This window comes from Bombyx mandarina, chromosome 20 (assembly GCF_030267445.1).
Source record: "Bombyx mandarina strain Sakado chromosome 20, ASM3026744v2".
NCBI lineage: Eukaryota > Metazoa > Arthropoda > Insecta > Lepidoptera > Bombycidae > Bombyx > Bombyx mandarina.
Window position 1 is genome coordinate 5,300,056 of NC_143226.1, and position 22,793 is coordinate 5,322,848.

A 22,793-nucleotide genomic window follows, 5' to 3' on the forward strand; every position below is an offset into this window, starting at 1 on the left:
TATCACTCAACAAGAGTAATAAAAATTGAGACGGTATAGTGAAGGAAAACTAGCAAAATGTCACATCCATCTACAACGGCTTGTCTACTCTGATTGGTGCTTTTTTTATTTTTCCTACCTAAGCTGATAGTCTTGAGAGGCTATATCAGCGTCGCCTTAACTAGTAGGTGGGCTCACGGGACTCAAACCTGATGACGTTGCTAACACGAACCCTAGCAACAGCCGTGCTTCGCAGAATCGAACACCGGATCGGAAACACGACCCACTGAGAAGATCCGACGAGAAACTCAGTGGGCTGTGTCTGAGGGTTAATTACTCGTCGAGCCCTTCGTCGCAAGCGACGGGTTCGACGAGAACGATGACCGGGGACTGGTGCAAGTGGATATGTAATGTGGATAAGATAAACCACTATTCGTTCCATTAATATTGTGGCAAACTAAACATAGTTTGTTCTCAACTAAACCAAAGATTTATTATAGCAGCGTGCTTTAGTTTGTACGTTAAAATATATTTTAAAGTCAGTTGTCGATTGTAAGGACCTTTTGCATGAAACGAAATGACGATCGCTAACAATGAAATGTTTTAGGGAAACAAGCTTCAGTGAAAACGCGTGATTTAACAGTAAAAGCTATTTTAATTATGTCTGCGTCTCGCGAAAATCGATGAAAACACTATAGCAAATTAATCATTGCTTATCATGCTTTACTTTCTAAATTGGACCATGAAGCATTGCCAAACCCATTAAAATCGTAACTTAAAGCTGCGCGATTCAGTACCCTTAAAGACCTTTGATGACCTTGGTAGATCCTCTTGTGAGCTCACACGAATAGGTACCACAACCCTGTCTTGAAACGGAAGGCGTTCTGGTGTGAAGGATGGTACAGCCATAATACTATTGAACAGAGACTTAGAACTCATGCCTTCTTTTTTTTAATGATTAGGGGCACCGGAATAACCACATAACACCAGGTAGGCCAAGGGGTCGCACTTCCGTCGCTGCATCCATTGGAACACGATGTGTTTCAAAAGCTTCTCAAGCACCTACTCCAAGAGTCGTGTCGTACATGGCCAAATGTGTCGACGTCTTATTCCAAAATAAAAAACCTATGTGTGTTCCTAAACGCCGACTATGCAACTTGTGATACTTATTGTTAGCGTTCCAGGGAAAAAATCTCTCATAGCACCATCAACGTGCGACAGATATTGGGTGAGCAGGTCGTTTAAAAAAAATCGATGCTTTTCATGCAATTAAAAATCGAGTTCCACTAAATGTCACCTTTTTTTACTGTCCGTGTATGCAGACGAGCATACGGCCCACTCACCTTCAGGTGGTTACCATCGTCCATGGACGTCAGCAATGCCAAGAGCAGAGCCAAGCCGTTTAATACTCTCCACAAGCCTCATTTGAAGAAAAACATATTATTATTGTCATAAAGACTTTTGCTTTATAAAGCACAAGTCCAGGCCTCGCGCGGAGTACTGCTCCCATCTCTGGGCCGGGGCTCCCAAATACCAGCTTCTTCCATTTGACTCTATACAGAAGAGGGCCTTTCGGATTGTCGATAATCCCATTCTCACGGATCGTTTGGAACCTCTGGGTCTGTGGAGGAACTTCGGTTCCCTCTGTATTTTGTACCGTATGTTCCATGGAGAGTTGGATTCCTCTGAGGAATTGTTTGAGATGATTCCCTCATCTCCTTTTTATCATCACACCTCCCGCCATCGGAGCCGAGTTCATCCATATTATTTGGAACCGCTGCGTTCATCGACCGTGCGTTTCCAGTTCTTTTTTGCCACGTACCATCCGGCTATGGAATGAGCTCCCCTCCACGGTGTTTCCCGAGCGCTATGACATGTCCTTCTTCAAACGAGGGTTGTGGAGAGTATTAAGCGGTAGGCAGCGGCTTGGCTCTGCTTCTGACATTGCTGAAGTCCATGGGCGACGGTAACTACTCCCCATCAGGTGGACCGTGTGCTCGTCGGCCTACAAGGGCAATAAAAATGAAATAAAAGACATTATAACATTTTAAGCTCACCTCTAACATTATAAACGTACAGCTCAGCGAAACGATTGAAGTCGACCGAGGGCGACTTCTCTTGTCCGGAACCGAAAAGGAAATTCGTTAAGTACTGCGCCAGCCGGGGATCGATTTGAGGTCCCCAAAATTTCTGTGAAACCATAATAGGAGCTGTTACATAGACTCAATGACATCTTACTGGTGGTAGGGACCTCTTGTGAGTCTGCGCGGGTAGGTATTACCATCCTGCCTATTTCTGCCGTGAAGCAGTAATGCGTTTCGGTTTGAAGGGTGGGGCGGCCGTTGTAACTATATGAGACCTTGGAAGTTAAGTCTCGGGGTGGGTGGCGCATTTGCGTTGTAGATGTCTATGGGCACCAGTAGCCACTTAACACCAAGTCGGCTGTGGGCTCGTCCACCCATCTAAGAAATAAAGAAAAAACACGTACATTATTTTATAATGCGCTTTCTTAATACATAACGATGTAAATAAATTATTTTCTCGGTTTTTTTTATTATTACACTAGACGGGTAGATGTGAAAGTAGAGGTATCAATTCTATTATATACAACGGCAATACCAAACTCCGAACCGCCGCATATATGTTTTGCTGCAGAAATAGGCAATAGAAAACTGACCTAAAATAATATAAAAGAAAAATAATTTTTCGTCCCACTTATAGATTCCTAGGCAGTAACTAATCTATATATTAATACGTGAAGCAAAAACTTTGTATCCCTTTTTACGAAAATTGCGCGGACGGAGGAGCATGAAATTTTCCACACTTATAGAGAATATAGAGAAGAAGTGCACAATGCTAATTTTTTTTTTAAATAATGCATAAAAGATACATTAAATCAATGAAGAAAACATTACACACACTCCATACCCTGTATTTGACGCACACACGCATGCATACTATTTATTGTCAAACTTTTGTTCTTGACGTCTGTTGTCGAATTGAGATTAAATATTGTTTGTATTTGTTAATATTTTTTATAGTGTAGTCTTGGCGAAAATTGTGTACAAAATACAATCATAATAGTGTACAAACTTACTATTCCAATTAATTATAGTCGAATTTCGACTACTGCGGGCCCTCTAGTAACTACTATTAAGTAGGTTATGATTGCTAGTGTCTATGCTAGATTATTTCTTATAATTCCTATCCTTTTTATACTTCCTTCCCTATTACTAATTACGTGTACACAGAATTGGATTCGTGATTTTAGTTTTATTCGTTTGACATTAAGCCCCTAATTTGACTCCCTTTTCTTTCGTAGCTATTGACAAAAAAAAGTAGAACAGGTTTTACTTTGTTGAAATTTCAATAACAAAAGAGAAAATGTTGTAAACGAAATTGATCTAAGCCTCGATGTGCCTATGGTCCAAATTCGATCGTTGCCGCGTTGGACGTGCATTAGTGCATTGCAACTGTACTAGAAATAAACATTTAACCGATGGTATTTGGGAACGAACAGCAGAAACAGCCAAAACAGATCCGATATTTTAATTTATTTTATCTTATCTTATACCTTTAAACGAAGGGATTTCGGGGGCGATAAATCGATCTAGCTACGATTTATTTTCAGAAAATGTTGTTTTATTCGTGTTTTCAATAATCAAATTTATAGATAATCAACTTTATGACTCTTCCCGACATCTATTGTTGAATAATAATACTATTTTTCATAATTGTGAGCAACTAACGGCTTTAAATACATAATAACAATAAAGCTAATTCAGCAGATGGCGTTGTTAAGCCACCCGAAGCCACTTAAAAATGCCTAAACGATCTTGGAATATTTCATCATTTTATCAATACGTAATTCGTATTTAAATATAATTTCTAAAAAACACAATTTATCAACAAAAAAATCATCGTCTAGTTTAATTAAAACTTCATCAATCACGTTGCCATTACGGAGTCTCGGCACGCACCATCCATCTCTAGAATGAGCCGCCATCGACGGTGTCTTTCGACTGTGATGCGTGTGGAGGACACGTGAGATTTAGGGGAAGCTTCTTTGCGCCCTTACTGATGTACATGAGCAGACGATAGACGATAACCGTTTCCTATTAGTCGAGCGGTACGCGCCATCTATTCGCGAAGGCAAAAAAGTCCAAACATGGCCTCAATACCTCTAGCAGCATACCTCTTAGTACTCCTACGCTAGCTAAACAAATGACCAGACTATCCGAGATTATGAATATACCAAGCATCACACCAGGGACACTATGGGCGTTTTATAATAATGGTCATCGAAAACTGCGACAAAGTTTGAAAACAAAAACCCCTCAAATAGGCCTTTTGCGGGCGTCATGACTGATGCCAGAAACTCGCCATGAACTCACAGTGCGGTTTTACACATGCGTAGGAATCGACGGAAGCTCATGTCTTTCGAAATAAACCAACCAATATTATACCAATATCACACACAATACAGAGTTCATAAAACAATATATATATACCCAAAGACCAAACTATTTTCTCGCATGCTCAATAGTTTCCTCGTGTTATTTCAAAGTTGCACTCGTGGACTTAGCACCGTTGTTTACGTGCGGCGAGGCACGAACTCGCATTGAACATTTCCTGTATGCGATCTTGGGTTATTGTATTTCCAATGAAAACTAATATATTAAATATACAAGAGTGTATGTTTGTTGGTGATCGGTCCTTAGGCATGCCATCGACTTGAAATTTCGCGTCGCCATATTCGCAAATCGGGAGGTAATCTTGTCGTGATAGCGTAAAAGTGGCTAGCGAGTAGTACACACAATTTTACTTTTATTTTCTGGCGTAATTAACGCCATTTTCCTCACAACAGTGTAGTCCTTTGTCAGACCTCATACGATACTGATACGCGACCGAGGCCATATGACCTGCCTCTATTTTCCTGTCGCCCATCCGTTAACCGAAGGAATCATTGTGCTTAGTGCGAGTTTTTTAATGTTCTCGATAGCGTAAAACATCGCCCCTAGCGGCAAACATAGGCCAAGAGTTCCAACTGCATACAAATTTGAGTTAACTTTTACGTTATCGAGAACGTTAAAAAACTCGCACTAAGCACACTGTTTCTATTAAGTTGAAGTGCCAGAGCAGCATGCTCTTTGTGCAGGAGAGTTACTTTCCTGCCATTTATGCCACGAAGTAGTACTGCATTCCAGTTTCCAGATATTGCGACCTTAATCTCATATTTCAAAAGATCACTACAAAAAATATATACGAGGACCAACTACAAATGAGTCGACTATTATCAAAGCCGGCAATCTGACTTTTGGACAATTATTGGTAAATTAGAAAAACGAATTATTGACTTTGTATTCCATTGGCAGTCACAAAACTCTTCGGAACGACATCTTAGATAAATAACAGGTTAACTATTAACCTTTATTTAATGCAGGTTTTGAACCGTATTCTTTGAAGGAGACGATTATATTCAAATCAATCTGTATTGACATATCAATAACATTTTTTTGTCCAAATGCACAGATTGCCACCTTTGATAATAGACGACTCAAATATACGTTGAAGAAAAAAACATATTCATCCATAAAAAAAAATAACAACAATGTCAGAGCTTTCATGTCAAGCTTTATGTGAATTTAATGGCGGGATAAAAATTATATGACGATTTTAATTAATAAACGCCGAAAGCACTGGAATGTTATTTGACAAGGTTTTTCTATTTTGCACTCTGTGTTATTTACCGAGGGTATCTTTTGCGCAAACCCTCCTGCGCTGGAGCACTCTCTGTAATACCTTCTCCGTGGATTATTCTAGAACACTGAACCTCTACGAGTCCCTTAAGTGACGGAGCTAATAACTCTGAAGCTAATTCACCAGGGGAACTCGTATCAAGGAATTCGACTGTACTAGTGTTCAAATTTTCAGGACTAGACGGTTCAGATAGCACCGCGAAGGAATAACATGGTATTTAGAAACGCAAAAAGTTATAAATTTACGTAATTAATGGTATGGTATTACACACCCGTAATTATAGTTACCACCACCCCGACAGTCTCTGCCGCGTTCCGGTTCAAAGGGTAGGGCAGCTGTGAAAGATCGAAACTGTAACTTATCACTCATGTCTCAAGGTTGATTAAGCATCCATTTGTTCACAAGGGCTCAGAGCTTCCCCGGGTTAACAATTACTCATATTAGGTGCCCCGTGTTATAAATACACCCCAAAATCAATGCTCAATCCACCCTCAGACACAGCCTACTGAGTTTCTCGCCGGATCTTCTCTGTGAATCGCGTTTCCGATCCGGCTGTAGATTCTGCGAAGCACGGCTCTTGCTAGGGTTCGTGTTAGCAACGTCGTCAGGTTTGAGCCCCGTGGCACACCCAGGAAAAAAAGAAAACTCAATCCTCGCCCTCACCCAAAAAAACTACACAAAATCCTCATCATAAAGACCTTTGAGGACCTTTCGATTCTTTGCCTCATTAAGGCATCTGTACTGTATGCTTCTTGTGTACTCCTCATTCTCTGACGTTAGAGTCCGTCACGTGTCCATCTTCGATCAGTTTAATGGATTTCCGGAGCACATGTAACAACGTAGCTTGATCATAAACCTATCGTCCATATCACTATAATTTCACGTTAAAATTTTCATACAATATTTACGTTCGGCGCATGGTTTTCTTCAATCCCGCCTCTGGCCGTGGATAAGCAGGCATTGTTACGTTTCGGGGCCACGAAAAACGTTTCTATCATGAGCTGTATCGTTCTGATATCACTTTATTTCAAACTGTCTTTACTCTGGTTTAGGGCGACCATAATAATAAGGTGAACGGAAGAAGACCACGAGGTAGAGGCCCGACACGTTGGACTGACCAGATCCGCACTACCCTCGACACCACAGTTCACGATGCTCTACACTCGGCGGCAGATAGAGGCAAATGGCGTGGAATTGTCCGCAATAAACACTTGTTGCGAGGAGGTGGTCACGACCCTCAGTATTGAGGAAACCGAAGCAAGAAGAAGGGCGACCATACGCACTCACTCTAGGTACGTTTCAAAATGATTTTTAAATATCTCCTTCAAATAAAATCAGTTTAAGTTGAAAAAGGCTTAACGTGGTCAACGTCGCCTATGGACATCGGCAAAGTCAGAGGTGAGTGAGCCCTCTGTGCATGAAACCCGAGCCTCCTCGCGAAAATTATTCGAAAAAGGACATAAATGGTACAGAAAAAACAATGCAATAAACTAGAATTTGAAACAGTTACGAGCTTTTACCCAAATAAAATAAACAAAGATACGTTTGTTTCCTATATAAGTCGCAATAAGACTTGGTTGCAATTTAATTGTCCACGTCCCGGTCTCTATGGCTATTTCTGAGTCGTGTTTTAATTCTTTGCTGTCTGTTTTTGCGCTGGTAGAAGAAGACGGCTTCGAAGATTTTCGGCTATTGTGGAGAGGTTGTGGTTTCTTCGGAGGTTCACTGGTAATTGTTTCACTAGTAACTGACAACTGGTTCACTGTTAACTGTTTCTGTTTCTATCTCCGAGGTCCGCTGGTAACTGAACTATTTCTGATAGCTATTTATAATCTTGTTTAATTATTTATAACAAATAGCGGTCCCCCGGTAGTCGAAATTTGACTATAATTAATTGAAATTATAAGTTTGTAAGCGGGTGTTTATAAGTATAATAACAGTTTTCGTATTTACAAAAAGTCAAATCAAAATAATTTCACATAACTCAACCCACACAGTAGAACAGATCTTCCAATGCGCTTGAAGGAGGCACAGTTCCCAAGATACTGGCTACCATGCCTCGTTGGACAGCCAGACTCACTCTCTGTGCAAAGTACCAGCCAGCCTTAGCATCATGTGTAACCTCCTTCAAGCGTTTGGAGATTTCTGTTAAAAATTTCTTTGCTTCAGGGCCCCAAGGGCCCATCGTCTCAACCGCGAAAGGCAAAAAAGACTAAGAAGATCCCAAACCCGAATACTTCCGCTTTTTTGTAATTTCTGCTGAAGCTGCAGCTGAACCGGGGCGGGAGGAAGTACCATCTAAATGACAGGGAGCCATAGTATCCACACAAGTTGCATCCCATACCAGGCACCTACCAACTGACCATGGAATTAGCGTGACTCCATCGGGCCATCTGACCTCAAAATTCCGATGGGTTCCAAGACAGCCGGAACATTGACTGTAGTGAGCGTCCTTCTTACCATATCATTTAAAGACGCGTGTCTTGGAATGCGCCCAGCGCTTTTCTGGCACGAGAGTCCGTGATGTCCAAGCTCATTGACGTACTCGCCACAGACACAGAAATGTGATACGTTAATATGGGCCCCCAACCGTAAGCCAATAGCTAGCGAGAGAGCGTTGTTGTCCAACAACGTGCCTGTATTGGACGATGGATAGGCTTGGAGTCAGTAACTTGATTCCTTTTCGGTAACGGCGCGAAAACGAGCAATGTCCACGCTGTTATCATATGACTGTAGCAACCGTTGCTATATCCGTTGACAAAGCGGAGTGTCCCAAAGACGCTGCAAATGCGGTAAAGTAGGAAAATCCGCCTGACACAAAGACTGCCAGGCCAATCCAGCCTCCGACACACCCACAATCTCTACGGAACCCATACAAGGGTTGAGAACATTACCGACTATGAGACAGGAGGCGTGTGCAGAAGCAAGAAAGGCCGGCAACGCAACAGCTGATGCTTTACGTACGCCGATACCACCAAAACGTACTGGCAGGACACATTGCTCCCAAGAGAGGTCACCCAAATTACAATTAATTATAGTTTGTAAGCTATTATGATTTTATTGTCGGACTAATTATACTTCTATAATCACAGATTTCGCCAAGACTACACTGTAGACAAATACTCGTATTATTAAAGATAAACAATATTAACCTATTCTCAATTTGACCACATGCTTTACGCAATAACAAAAGTTTGACAATAAACAAAGAGTATGTTTATGTGTGTGTGTGTGTGTGTCAACTACATGGTAGTGCATAATAATTTTTTTTATTGATTTAATGAATTATTCATGCACAATTTAAAAAAATATTAACATTCTGCACTCCTTCTCTATATTCTCAATAAGTGTGGGAAATTTCATACTCATCTTTCGTACAACTTTCGTAAAAATGGGGTACAAAGTTTTTGCTTCACGTATTAATATATAGATATTTAACAACAGCGTTCCGTGACAAGAACAAAACTCGCTGTTCTCGTAGCCACACGTGTTTCACGTACACGGCGCATTCACTAGACGAATGTTCCGCTAAAAAATAAACAAACGCGTCGATCAGTTAACGGTTATAACGACTTTACTATTTTTAAAACGATCGGCGTAAGAACAAATTTATAATTCAATTAATAATGTAACACGCGCGCCCCCGGACTCCGACACAATGAGCGTTAAGCGATAAAATGTATTTTTCTTCCTACTTATTCTAGTAACTTCAAGGGGTTATTCTAGATAATAATAATAATAATAATAACGATTCCTTACATCCACTACTCAAACCCCTACAACACTACACAATGAACCAACTCACTTGGCGTAAGCCCGTGCTAGGTTCACACTTACCAGCATTAGCTGAGAAAAAAAAAAAACATAAATAATAATAATACACGTAATAAAAACTAGCCTAAGAACTCATAGCTACTGTATACGACTTGGCCAAAAGCCCGTATATACAGTTCTGCCGGCTCTGTCGACAGACTGAACTGAGAAAGCTGAAACCTATAATAATAATTGCATTTAATTACTCCACAACACAAATACCAATAAACTTTCATTTAATATGACATAAAAATTCTAATTCTAAACAGTATTACGGTATATTATACTAACCGAGCTAGTAGGTGAGTTCACGGGGCTCAAACCTGGTGACGTTGCTAGCACTGGTCCTAGCAAGAGCCGTGCTTCGCAGAATCTACCACCGGATCGGAAACGCGACCCGCTGAGGAGATCCGGCGAGAAACTCAGTGGGCTGTGTCTACGGGTTAATTTACTCGTCGGGCCCTTCGTCGCAAGCGACAGGTTCGACGAGAACGATGACCGGTGCTTGGGGTACCTAAAAGCACCGTTAGTGGATTGGGAGGATCCGTAATGACGTGTTTAGGGCAAAAAGTGATGAGAATAAAATTATTTAATAGCAAATAGTGGAATTATTATTATTATTATTAATATACCTATAAGCAGTATTGGAACAATGAACAAAAGAATATTAAAAAAACGTTAAATTTTTCCTTCTTTTTTTTTGTTACTTCAGTTGGTGCAAGAGCCCACGGCCCAATTGATGTTAAGTGGTTACCGGATCCCATAGACATCTACAACGTAAATGCCGCCACCCACCTTGACATATGAGTTCTAAGGTCTCCGTTTTTACAGTACAACGGCTGCCCCACCCGTCAACCCGAAACGCATTACTGCTTCACGGCACAAATAGGCAGAGTGGTGGTACCTACCCGCGCGGACTCACAAGACGTCCTACCTCCTACCACCATTAATTACGCAAATTATAATTTTGCGGGTTTGACTTTTATTACACGACGTTATTCCTACATCGTGGAAGTCAATCGTGAACATTTATTTTTATTTTATTAATTAATTTATTTATTAATAATTTATTTAGTAGTTTTTTAGACAGCACTCAATGTAAAGCAAATTAAAGATAATCTTATTTGGCACTGTTTTTTTACAGAGCGCAATGTAATACGAATTAAATCTACAGCGTTGAGGGTGGCTGTTTACTCAATTACCCTTCGGGTCTCACAATACGCTCCAAAGAAAAAAAATGGTTCTACGCACGAAAAGCTCAGGTAATGCAAAGCTTTTGCAACATTGATCAACAGGCCTCATAGATTCTAAAGACATTCCCGTCTGCATTGAATCTTCTTCTTTGGCTCCACCACAATACCACTTAGTGGGGTCGCCACAATGAATTTTTCTATTCCATTCTCTTCTATCAGCCGTCATCTCAACACTCAGTCCCCTCTCTCTCTCTTATCATCATTCACACACTCCATCCATGTCTTTTCGGTCGACCTCTTCCCCCTCTACCTTGCACTACCATTTCCATACATCCATCCATTGAATACGAAATGGAAATCGATTTCCCTGATGCTCAAAAACTGATAAACCTGTCTATGTATACAAACAAAGCAAAGAACTGAGTCACATTAACGACAACGTGGAAACTAATAGACAAGCCCTCAAAACCTAAATTGGATGGGGCGATTGCGTCACCGCTCCCCGAGGTCAAGTCGAGGGCAAATTGACTAGGGGGACGATAATGGAAACCCTTGTATTCGTTTCCCATTTAATTAAGTTGCGATTTATAGTTCCAGTTTCCATTGCTCTGTCCCGTAATGGCATGGATGTTTTAATAATAATAACAACTGGGAACAAATCAGGCGCGCTCATCCGGGCAATCCCAATTTAGGATTCCCTGTTTTTTTACGGCTCACCTGATGGTGAGTGGTTACCGTCGCCCATGGACTTCAGCAATGCCAGGGGCAAATCCAAGCCGCTGCCTACCGTTAAGTACTCTCCACAAGCCTCGTTTGACGAAGGACATGTCATAGCGCTCGGGAAACACCGTGGAAGGGAAGCTCATTCCAAAGCCGGAGGCACGTGGCAAAAAAGATCTTTGAAAACGCACTGTGGATGAACGCAGTGGCTCCAGGTAGTATGGATGAACTCTACTCCGGTGGTGGGCGGTGCGATGATGAAAACGAGATGATTGAATCATCTCAAACAATTCGTTTCACATTTCATGGTCATGTTTTAAATACAAATATTCACCCATATATTTTAATCATTGTATAGTTGAAACTTGCGAGTTGATTAGTTGATGAACTTGGAAGATTCTCGTTCGGTTAAGCTGGCTTAACTCTTCGAGGATACTAGCATAAGTAGGAAAACAAAAAGTGGAAGATTGGTGATCGTCCCACCCTTACGTTAAAATATAGGAAACATGCGAATCGTTAACTTCGCTATTTGACACATTACTGACTCTATAACTAATTTTAAGGTTTAACGGTTTTAACACGCAAAAAAAATAAAATGTGCGAACCATCGGAAATAATCGTGCATTAGTATTAATAATTACATTAGAGATTACTTTTATTTTATTTTTATTTTATTATTATTTAAACTGTAAATTTTGGGTTCTAATTCTAAGATCTCAGTATAACGGCTGCACCGCCCTTCAAACCGAAACGCATTACTGTTTCACGGCAGAAATAGGCAGGGTGGTGGTACCTACCGGTGCTAAATTAGAAATGATCATCAATAAGGTTTCGTGTATAAAGACATATCCCTAAAACCATAGACGCTTTGATTTTATTTTCTAATCGTCGATAACCTAAGGGGCTATTAAAACGAAGCGTAGACAAAAACTATAGACCTAACCAGGGTAGCTACTAGCAAATAGCCATTGAGAAACCAATCACCGTCATAGATTAATCTTGCGTTATCTTAATGAAGAGAAAAACTCCGAATCATCTCTGTAAAACGTCACAATCTCTACACGATAAGGATGTTGACTCATTGTTTTTTTTTAAATCAAAAACTTACGTAACACTTTCATAGATTTGACTGACTCAATGGTACAGTGCTTAGAGCCTCTAATTGCTAAACTGAAGGGCATGGGTTCGATTCTAGCACCGGACAAACATTCTTGTGACGAACTTCTTTATTTGTTTTATATCTGGGTGTTTAATGTGCCCAGTGCGTTTCCATCTCTTCAGCCATGTACCACCCGGCTTTGGAATGAACTACCCTCCTGGGTGTCTCTCGAGCATTATAACATGTCTTTCTTCAAACATCTTGAAGTCTTTTTGAAGTCGTCGTGGCCTAAAGGATAAGACGTCCGGTGCATTCGTATCTAGCGATGCAACGGTGTTCGAATCCCGCAGGCGGATACGATTGACTTCCACGGTGAAGGAATAATACACCGTGTAATAAAAATGAAACCGGCAAAATTATAATTTGCGTAATTACTGGTAGTAGGACCTCTTGTGAGTCCGCACAGGTAGCACCACCTTGCCTATTTCAGTCATGCAGCGGTAATGCATTACGGTACGAAGGGCGGGGCAGCCGTTGTAACTATACTGAGACCTTAGAACTCATATCTCAAGACGGGTGCCGGCATTTACGTTGTAGATGTCTATGGGCTGCGGTAACCATTTAACCCCAGGTGGGGTGTGAGCTCGCCCACCTATCTAAGTAATAAAAAAAGTATGGATTATCTTATTCAAAATCTTTTTCTTCTTTCTAGTTTTCCCGGTCTAATGCCAGGGTCCTTTTTTCTACTTAAACTCCTGTACTTTGCCCGGTCTTCGGCATCCTTCGTATTTTATCTTATTCAAAATAATTTAATATATATAAAAATGAATTGCTGTTCTTTAGTCTCGCTAAAACTCGAGAACGGTTGGACCGATTTAGCTAATTTTGGTCTTGAATTATTTGTGGAAGTCCAGTGAAGGTTTAAAAGGTAGGTAAATATGAAAATGCTCGGAATTAAATAAAAACAAACAATTTTGTTTTTCCTTTGATGTGTCCTCCGTCGGACGGATTCCTGTTGTTTTTTTTAAGTTTATTTTATACAAAAGTTTAGGCCTTTTATTTATCGATTGAGGCACTACGAAGTCTGCCGGGTCAGCTAGTATATAAATAAAAACAGAATTTCTTAACAACTATAATGTATTCTTACAATCCCACAATCATAAACTAATCTTTTTTTGTGATCAAAACGTAAACGCATTGACGTCTAAACACGTACAGCCCAAAATAAACAATCAAAGCTACGTTTCAGAAAGTTAACGAGTATTTCCTGTAAACAATTGTTTTTTTTTTGTAACTACATTACAGTTTTTTTTTTTTAATCCCGAATATTACACATTATATTGTTATTGGTGTTTCAACTAGGACGTAAAAAAAATCGTAATGTTGCCGCGTTTTGTAAATAATGTTTAATGTTATTTAAGCATATTTTTATTGGCCCGTGTATGTTTACGTATTTAGTTTTCCTGTGTTCAATCGTTTGAAAAAAAAATTATTATCCAAGATTTAAAAAAAAAAGAACACAACTATTATTATTTTTTATTTAAGTATATCCGCCGGCCGGCCACCAAACCGTTGGTCGGATCAGATAACTGCGCTCACTGGACTCTCTGTTACCAACGCCCTGAGAGAAGCCGAAAACCGAAGCAAACGGAAGCTGCGGGTACAAAGAGCCACGAATGGCTTTCAAGGACACGACCTTCAGCAATGAAGTATTCGACTAAGAAGAAGAAGAAGATATCTGCGTTCGTTTGAAAATAAATATACAGTTGTTTTACACATCAACGTTTTTCGTCCGGTAACGCTGATATAGCCTTACAAATCTATCAGAATCATCATCATCATGCTTTCCTATTACCCTCTCCTGGGGTGTAGGGCTCGAATCAAATTTTTCCATTTATATCGGTCTTGGGCAGTCTGTTCTAGCTCCTCCCACGTCATGCCCAAGACCCCTAGCTCCTGCTCCACCGAGCGACGCCAAGTTGTTCCGGGGTGGCCTCTCTTCCTTTTACCAGACACTTTCCAGGTCAGTGCTCTCTTTGATAGGTGTGTATTGGGCTTTCTCAAAGTGTGACCAATCCAATGCCACTTCCGCGTAATCTATCAGAATAGGTAAGAAAAAAATTTTTGAACCTTTCATATCGACGTTGGGCGATTCACGCTGGGCTATCAATAGTCCTTTTCGGCCAAGCATCTAGTGCATTAACATATTACTTACATCAATAGAAGATGAGCAGCGTATTACTAACATATTACAAACACTTACATGTAGGCATGTAGGCAATTAAAAATAAATATATATTTAATTTGTGGTAGGACGTCTTGTGAGTCCGCACGGGTAGGTACCACCGCCCTACCTATTTCGACCGTGAAGCAGTAATGCGTTTCGGTTTGAAGGGAGGTGCAGCCGTTGTACTGTAAAATCTGAGATCTTAGAACTCGTGTCTCAAAGTGGGTGGCGGTATTTACGTTGTAGATGTCTATGGGCTCCGGTAACCAGGTAGGTAACCAGGTAGGCCGTGAGCACGTGCGTATCATTTACGCAATAAAAAAAAATTGTTCAATACAAAAAAAATATATTTATTTATTTATTTATTAAGTTGCACCAACAAAGTGATCATCAATACAAAACATTGACAAATTGACAAAAGTTCATGATAGGTGCAATCGACAGTGCATTAACATCAAAAATAAAAAAATATACAGCTAAGATTTCAATACATTTCATTCATTGCTTAAGATTAATTTAATTGGGAGATGATCCGCGACAGATTTTTCCTGTAAGTAGTGAGACAATCAGAAAAAAAAACATCTATTTCACTTAAAATAAGTTCAGCGCAATCGGACAATTCCGAAGGAACATTGACGGAGACCGCGCTACCGTGGACATTATTGTAGTCCCAAAGGGTTCTGTTTAAGGGAGAGTAAACACCTAAATTCGAACGAGCGGGCTTTCTTATAAACGGTTTATATTTCTTCGTTCTTGGTAGGTACTTAGGGGCTGATATTTTTATCTGGGTTAATAGATTAGGTGTGTCGGTTATTCCATGAATTAATTTGTACAGAAATATATATAATATAAATATATCTTAAAATTTTCTCTATTTTGATTGAGTCAATCGTAAACAATTTCAATGCATCGCAACAACTAGTTTCTTCGCATTCCCTTGCCCCATATCTGTCCTTAATTGATCACACATTGTAACCTCTTCGATTATTAGAACGCCACATAACAAATCTATTTCTGTTCAATTTTACGGCGTTTAGTCTATTTGGGGATGTGTAAATCATATCGATAACGCAGCGTCGACTGGTACAGGGTGTTTTTTTTTTCCTATTTAAGCTGGTAGACTTGAGAGGCTATTCCAGCGTAACCTTAACTAGTAGGTGAACTCACGGAGCTCAAATCTGACGACGTTGCTAACACGAACCCTAGCAAGAGCCGTGCTTCGCAGAATCTACCACCGGATCGGAAACGCGACCCACTGAGAAGATCCGGCGAGAAACTCAGTGGGCTGTCTGAGGGTTGATTTACTCGTCGATGTTGAACAAGTCGAAAGCGGAATGTGAAATGGTACAATATACAAAAAGATGTGTGGTGTCGTGAGACACCGGATAGGAACGAAATTCCTTATTATAAAAATATTAATTTTAAGTTCTATTCGAGACATAAAGAAAATAAAACTGGAGGTTTCGCAACAACCCACGGTCATTCGGTAACGTGCGAACTTATTGTGGTACACTTCAGTCACGGTTGTTTGCATAAGAGTTAGTGTATTGCGCAAACGAACGCTCTGAGATCGTGGTCAATGAATGATAAAAAACATGTTATTTTTTGTACGTTATTACAAAGTTAAGTCGTACACTGTGTGCATTACTAATAAAAGTCTTACGTTACGGACGTTTTTTCCCGGTTAGGGTACCCCACCGCATCATCACATAAGGAACTTCGTTCCAAAAACATAAATGGGTTGGAGATTACGACGAATGGGTTGTGGGACTATAAACACATATACCTTTTATTCAAGCTACATGGATTTTTTGTCTCGAGTGTTAAATATCAATGCTCAAATTTAGCCTAAATTGGGCCGCTTTTCTTGGATTGAATTTGCGAGGAGTATCTTTCATCTGTCTAAGGCCCAACTGCCACATAGTACTATTAGGTTCCTTACTCCTCCTCACAATACCAGCAGCCCAGGGCGTCAGGGGTCACCCTTCTCAAACAGACTTTGCGAGGAGTATCTTTCAGTTGTCCAAGGCGCATCTGTCACACAGTACTGCAAGGTTTCTTACTCCTCATCACAATACCCGCAGCGCGGAGCGTCAGTGCCAAGCTTGGACAGGCGCCTTCAGAATACCGTATACATGAAACTAACCATTGATACTTGTTGTAATCAGTTAGTTTTTGACGAATCAGCAACGTTACAGAAAAGTAATTGAATCGACATGTTTTCTTTTTGAAGTTTTATCATACTACATTTCTTGTTGCGTAAAAAAACACGTTAAACAATATTTTTGGAACGTCCAAATACACCCTATATGAAGTCACGTTGTGTGGAACATGTCATAGTTTTGAGCGATTTTTGATACATGATTAAGCTCTTTTGTTACCTTCCCTTTCGTTTATATCTAGGACTGAACGGATTTTTCACGTTCGATGTTCGATTATCTTGGAAATTTGCGCACGTATCAAGGATCGATAACTAATACCCTGACTAGAATCACCGTGATACAAAAATATAATATTACTAGCGACCCGCCCTCGCTTCGCTTCGGAAACATTAAAACACACATGAAACCAAAAAATAAAATAAAAAATAAAATAAAAAAGTAGCCTATGTTCATCAGGGACAATGTCGGCTTCTAATGGAAAAAGAATTTTTCAAATCGGTCCAGTAGTTTCGGAGCCGATTCGAAACAAACAAACAAACAAATCTTTCCTCTTTATAATATTATTATATTATACTAGCTGACCCGGCAAACGTTGTGTTGCCTTAAATAAGATTTCTAGGGAAATTCTACTGTAGAAATAAAAACCTCATTTAACCACATAATACCTCATTATAAACAAAAAAATATATCCAAAAAATTAAAATAAAAAATAAATGTTTGGGGTGGACAACCCTTTTCACTTAGGGGTATGAAAAATAGCTAGTAGCCGATTCTCAGACCTACTGATCATACTATTGATACACAAATAAAACCAACAAAACATGGCTGAAAAATGTATAGTATTGTATAGCTCTCAAATATATTAAGTGTATAATCTATGATGTATAGTGAGTAAGTAAGACAGGAGACCGGCTTCGTCCCCATCCCTACTACGTGATGTTTGCTGGATCAGTGGTGACACCTGGTGGGGATAGTTGATCGATTGATAGTTGATCAGTAGTCGACCGGCGAGCGCGGGAGATCAAATTCAATTTTTAAAAAATCATAATTAAAGGAACTTGAAATTATAAACTCTGAATAAGAATTTATCGTACTACAATTATAATATTTGATTGCCATCTTGCAACCTTATTGCGGATGGAAAAATAGGGGTTGATCGTATAAGAGTGAAAATTGAGAGTAATATGTTTTTTTTTATTTTAAGTCATGATAAAACTAAATAAAAAACTTGCCAAAAAAATTAAAGTTTATAATTAACAAAAAAAAGGGGTTGATCATAGAGGGATGAAAAATTGAGAGTAACATCAGATTTTTTATTTTAATTCATGACAAAATAAAAATAAAAATGAAAATCTTGCCAAAAAAATTAAAGTTTATAATTAACAAATAAAAAATAGGGGTTGATCGTAGAGGGGTGATAATTTCAGAGTAATATGATTTTTTTTATTCTACGTCATGACAAAATAAAAACAAAATTCTCGCAAAAAAATTTAAAGTTTTTAATTAGCAAATAAAAAATAAGGGTTGATCGTAAAAGGGTGAAAATTGAGGATTGTATGTATTTTTGTATGTTGTATCATAAAAAAATAGAAATTAAAAATTTTGTCTAAAAAATAAATAAAAAAATTTAGGGGTGGACTACCCCTAACATTTAGGGGGATGAAAAATAGATGTTGGCCGATTCTCATAGATACCGGATAAGCACAAAAAATTTCATCAAAATCGGTCAAGCCGTTTCGGAGGAGTATGGCAACGAAAACTGTGACACGAGAATTTTATATATTAGATTATATTTTTTTTTATATTTCCTCTACTCGAGCTCTAGGCTCGGTTTACTGAGCTTCCGCCCCGAGACCCTCAGGGAAAGGGTGGCTCAGTTTCCCCTCCTACGAAGACCGTATCCCCCAGGACTTTCGTGATGATGGTGACCGTGTGTATGGCAGCTTGTTTCTGCATGATGTGTGGGTTGATGTTTGCATCTAATTTATCTAAGTATTTCTGTAGGCTTTTTATTTCTGTAGATTTTTTTTGTAGGGTCGCTAGCCAAGAAAAATAAAGTAATTAAATTACAAGAACATTCTTAGTTTAACACGGCATTGTTCAATATGTATTTTTGTATTTCATAATGAACGTAAAAACTATCGAAATTTTATTTGATTCGTTGTCTCGACGTCCACAATTATTATGTTTGGATTTATTAATTTGGACAATTTATAATTTTACGCCGAAATTCCTCTTAATTATATAATATAACTAAACTAGTGGACCCGGCGAACTTTGTTCCGCCACACGGTTTGTTTCAAACACATCAACCGATCAACTTCAAAATTGAACTATAATTATTAACCATAGAATATATTACGTTTAGCTGTCAGTTGCGTTTTGTTATTCCATATCAGTTGCGTTTTGTTATACCACGTTTTATGCCACGTCCCACGGGAACGTGATAAAAAGTATCCTATGTCCTTCTCCTGGTTCTAAGCTACCTTCTCACCAATTTTCAGCCACATCAGTTCAGTCGTTCTTGAGTTATAAATAGCGTAACTAACACGACTTTCTTTGATATATATAGATAAACAATTTACTCTCTGAAATTTAATGTATCTTAACAAAACATACACCCCGAATCGAGAATCTTCTACTTTCCCATTTGAAATCTGTTAATTACAGACGCACCGTCTTTTCGATTTAGTATAGCTAAATGATTTTATCAGTCGTACAATTGTAGTGTAATTAAAATAATCTGTTGAATATAAATACCGCGTTTCCCGCTTAGCGCTTGTGACTCAGTACACACTTTCGTGGTTCATCAGTTACCTACTAATTACACATTTGACAGGCGGCCATTTTGTAGTTGCTCGACTCATTGTGACGTAAAGATGAAAGAATAGGATGATATGGTGAAAATAATTGTTATTTTTTTTTAGGATTCAAGGATTACTGATGGCCCGGAGGCCTTTCCAGTTTCACCAGGACAGGTGGGCGAGCAAAGGCTCAGCCAGCAGGGGTATGATTTGCTAACAGCTGCCCGAGCGCCTCCGAAGGAGACCTAACTACTCAAGAGCAGCTGATTTGCGAATGAGAAATCATTGTCTAGTGGCAGCGGGTATTGTAAGCTTGCACGGGCAGGCATCGTCAACCCGCCTATTTCTATATTGCCAATTTTAAGGATGAGTGTCCACCGGAGCGGAGTTCGAGAAACGGAGAAATATTAACCAATACGATTGCACAAAATCATTTTGCAATCTTATTATTTTGATTTCGTGCAATCTTATTGGTTAATATTTCTCCGTTTCTCCGCCCCGGTGGAGAGGTGGGTGGGTTTATACGATGCAAATGACACTCCAACCTGTGTCTTAATGTAAGTTGCGGTGTTTACATCTATGAGCTTCGATGACCTATTAAAACTAGGTGGGACGTTAGCACGCTCACCTATGCTCGGCTCGCTCAGACAAAATAGATAGCTAGATGCTACTGGCCCTAGTAACGCAAACACACAAAATCACGATAAGATAACCATTATATAGCATAGAATTAGGTTTAATCTTTTTATTAATTAAGAAAATACCGCAATGTAACCATTTATTCTGAAATAGGGGTAGTATCGTGAGCATCGAACAATGGCGCTGTGGTTTCCGTGGAGTCTGTCATGGGGCTAGCCGTTTATCTCCGTGACGTCAGAAGCTAGATCGCTCTACCATGATATTTAAATCGCCCAATAAAATGCTATTTAGTAGGAGAGAGATTAAATCCGAATAGAATCATCCAGAAAGATCGGGTATTATGTGGAAACATCGAAAGGTTTTCATAGTTTTATTAAAATGAACGAAAATCTGCTTCGAGAATTTCAGATCTTGAGGCAAGAACCATCGACATTTTGAAAAAAAAAAACATAGTAATTTGAAGCCACATGAAAAGTTTAAGGAAAGAGCCGTGGATGATAGCCGACCTGAAGGGATACCATTAAATAGGCCACAGCTACCAGCATCCCAACTTCGATTAAATGAAGCTAAATCCCGACAATCTTGCCGAGACCAGGCGCAGAACTTCACCGAGGAGAACAAGACACTAAGTCATGAAGAACGATGATGATGATGATGATAGCAATAAGTTTGACATGGTGTCTTGTAACTTCTAAATTTCGGTCATGATAATATTATTTTAAAAAAATAATTTTTCTACCTTATTTAATATGGAACTAAACCTCGACAAATTCACAAATTGGCTATTGAACCTTTTTTCAGCCGCATTAATAAACTATGCGGGACGACCTACTAGTAGCGAGTAGACGCGTCGAAACTCAAATTATTTACCCATTTTAGATGAATTAAATAGTTCAGAAGCTATAGGGACATATATATAGAACCTGCTGCTATAAGTCTCGTGCTTAATGATTACCTTGGCTGTTGTTCCTAAGATGCGCAAAAGTCAATTACTAAATTGATAACACAAATTATTTTTGTATTCGCATAAAAAAAATATATAAAATGTCATTTTAAAATTCGAAGATAAAAATAAATAAATTTAAAAAAACACTAAGTCTAATCTAGATGTATAACATACAGGCCGAAAATCTATTAATAACTCTATGGTGCAAAAACAATTTTAAAACAAAACAAAAACTATTAGAAAAAAATGACAACGCTAATGAACAAAATTAACTAAACAGTATGTGAACCATAAACCGTGTTACTAAAGACAGTGGAAAAATTATAAATGATAGTGCAAATCAACTGAAAATGAAATTAACACAAATTCTAAGAAATAATAATGTGAGTTCATTTATTTTAAAAAAAATTTTTTTAGGAAATTGCAGCATAGGTAATATGGAATTATCTATTTTAGGTTAGTATTTTTTTTTCTACTGCATCTTAGATTTTTATTTTTGAATTTAAAATGAATCAACTCAGAATATAGTTTCATATGCACTAGACAAAAGAAAAAAATATTTTTTAGATTTATTTCATAATTGATTAATCTTCTCACAGCCAATTTAGTGTCTAGGATATTACATATTGTAACATTAAAATTTGCATAGTGGTATTTCTAAGATTTGAGAAAATTGCCATTAATTTTTTCTAGTGCATTAAAAACCAACAAATCAAAATTATATTTTTGAGGTAATGAGATACTGCAAACAAGAGTCATCTGCCATTAAATTATTTAATTTTTACAAGAATAGAATATAATTGGAAGACGGTTGTGCTCAATTTTAATTTTGAACAAATAACTTCTATCTCTATATCTAAATATTGTTTGGTAGATATTTAAAAAAAACTAATATTGACATTTTATTTATAGCTGAAATAGTGAGTTTTAGTGAGTTCACATAGTGGGTTTTATATGATAATTTCAGAGTGTTGAGGGTAAAAATTAATAGAACTGTATCTCATTACCAAAAAATGAAATAAAAATGAAAACAAATAAAATGAACACACTTCTAATGACACTGCATCTACTTTTCCACTCACGATGAGATCATCCTCCCGTATCCTCTCCGAATTCTTACTGGCTGCCCTGAATGTGGCTGCAACATGCTTCTGTTCATCTTTCGTCAATAAAGTGCATTTTGCTGCTAGTTTCTTGCTTGTGTTACCCATTCTGTAGAATATATTGGTATTAAGGTATTATATTATAAGGTATTATACATAACATTATTGAACATTATTTTCCCATATTCATTAGTACCACCATAGTCAATGACGATGATCATAAAATTGAAAAAAAATGAAATTTTTAATTGACATGCCTTTTTCAGTCAATTTGTATAGTGCAGCTTTATAATTTTTGAACATCCATTATTTATTTAAATAACATATTTAATAACTCATATCTTATAT

General features: G+C 38.5%; 1 protein-coding gene and 1 pseudogene across 3 annotated transcripts in view; both read right to left on the reverse strand.

Annotated features, from left to right (window-relative positions):
• Nucleotides 1-22,793, reverse strand: part of LOC114247894 (MTOR-associated protein MEAK7) — a 36,496-nt gene that overhangs the window by 12,879 nt on the left and 824 nt on the right. For 2 of the 3 annotated variants that reach the window (XM_028180973.2, XM_028180972.2), the window contains exons 2-3: nt 22,392-22,554; nt 2,037-2,169 (exon numbers count right to left, since the gene is read on the reverse strand). In XM_028180973.2, the coding sequence (XP_028036774.2) occupies nt 2,037-2,169; nt 22,392-22,553 (295 nt within the window). In that variant the 5' untranslated portion in view covers nt 22,554. The remainder of the gene's footprint in view (nt 1-2,036; nt 2,170-22,391; nt 22,555-22,793) is intronic. The other variant, XM_028180975.2, reaches the window with a different exon arrangement.
• On the reverse strand, nt 7,435-8,787 carry LOC149500705 (uncharacterized; annotated as a pseudogene).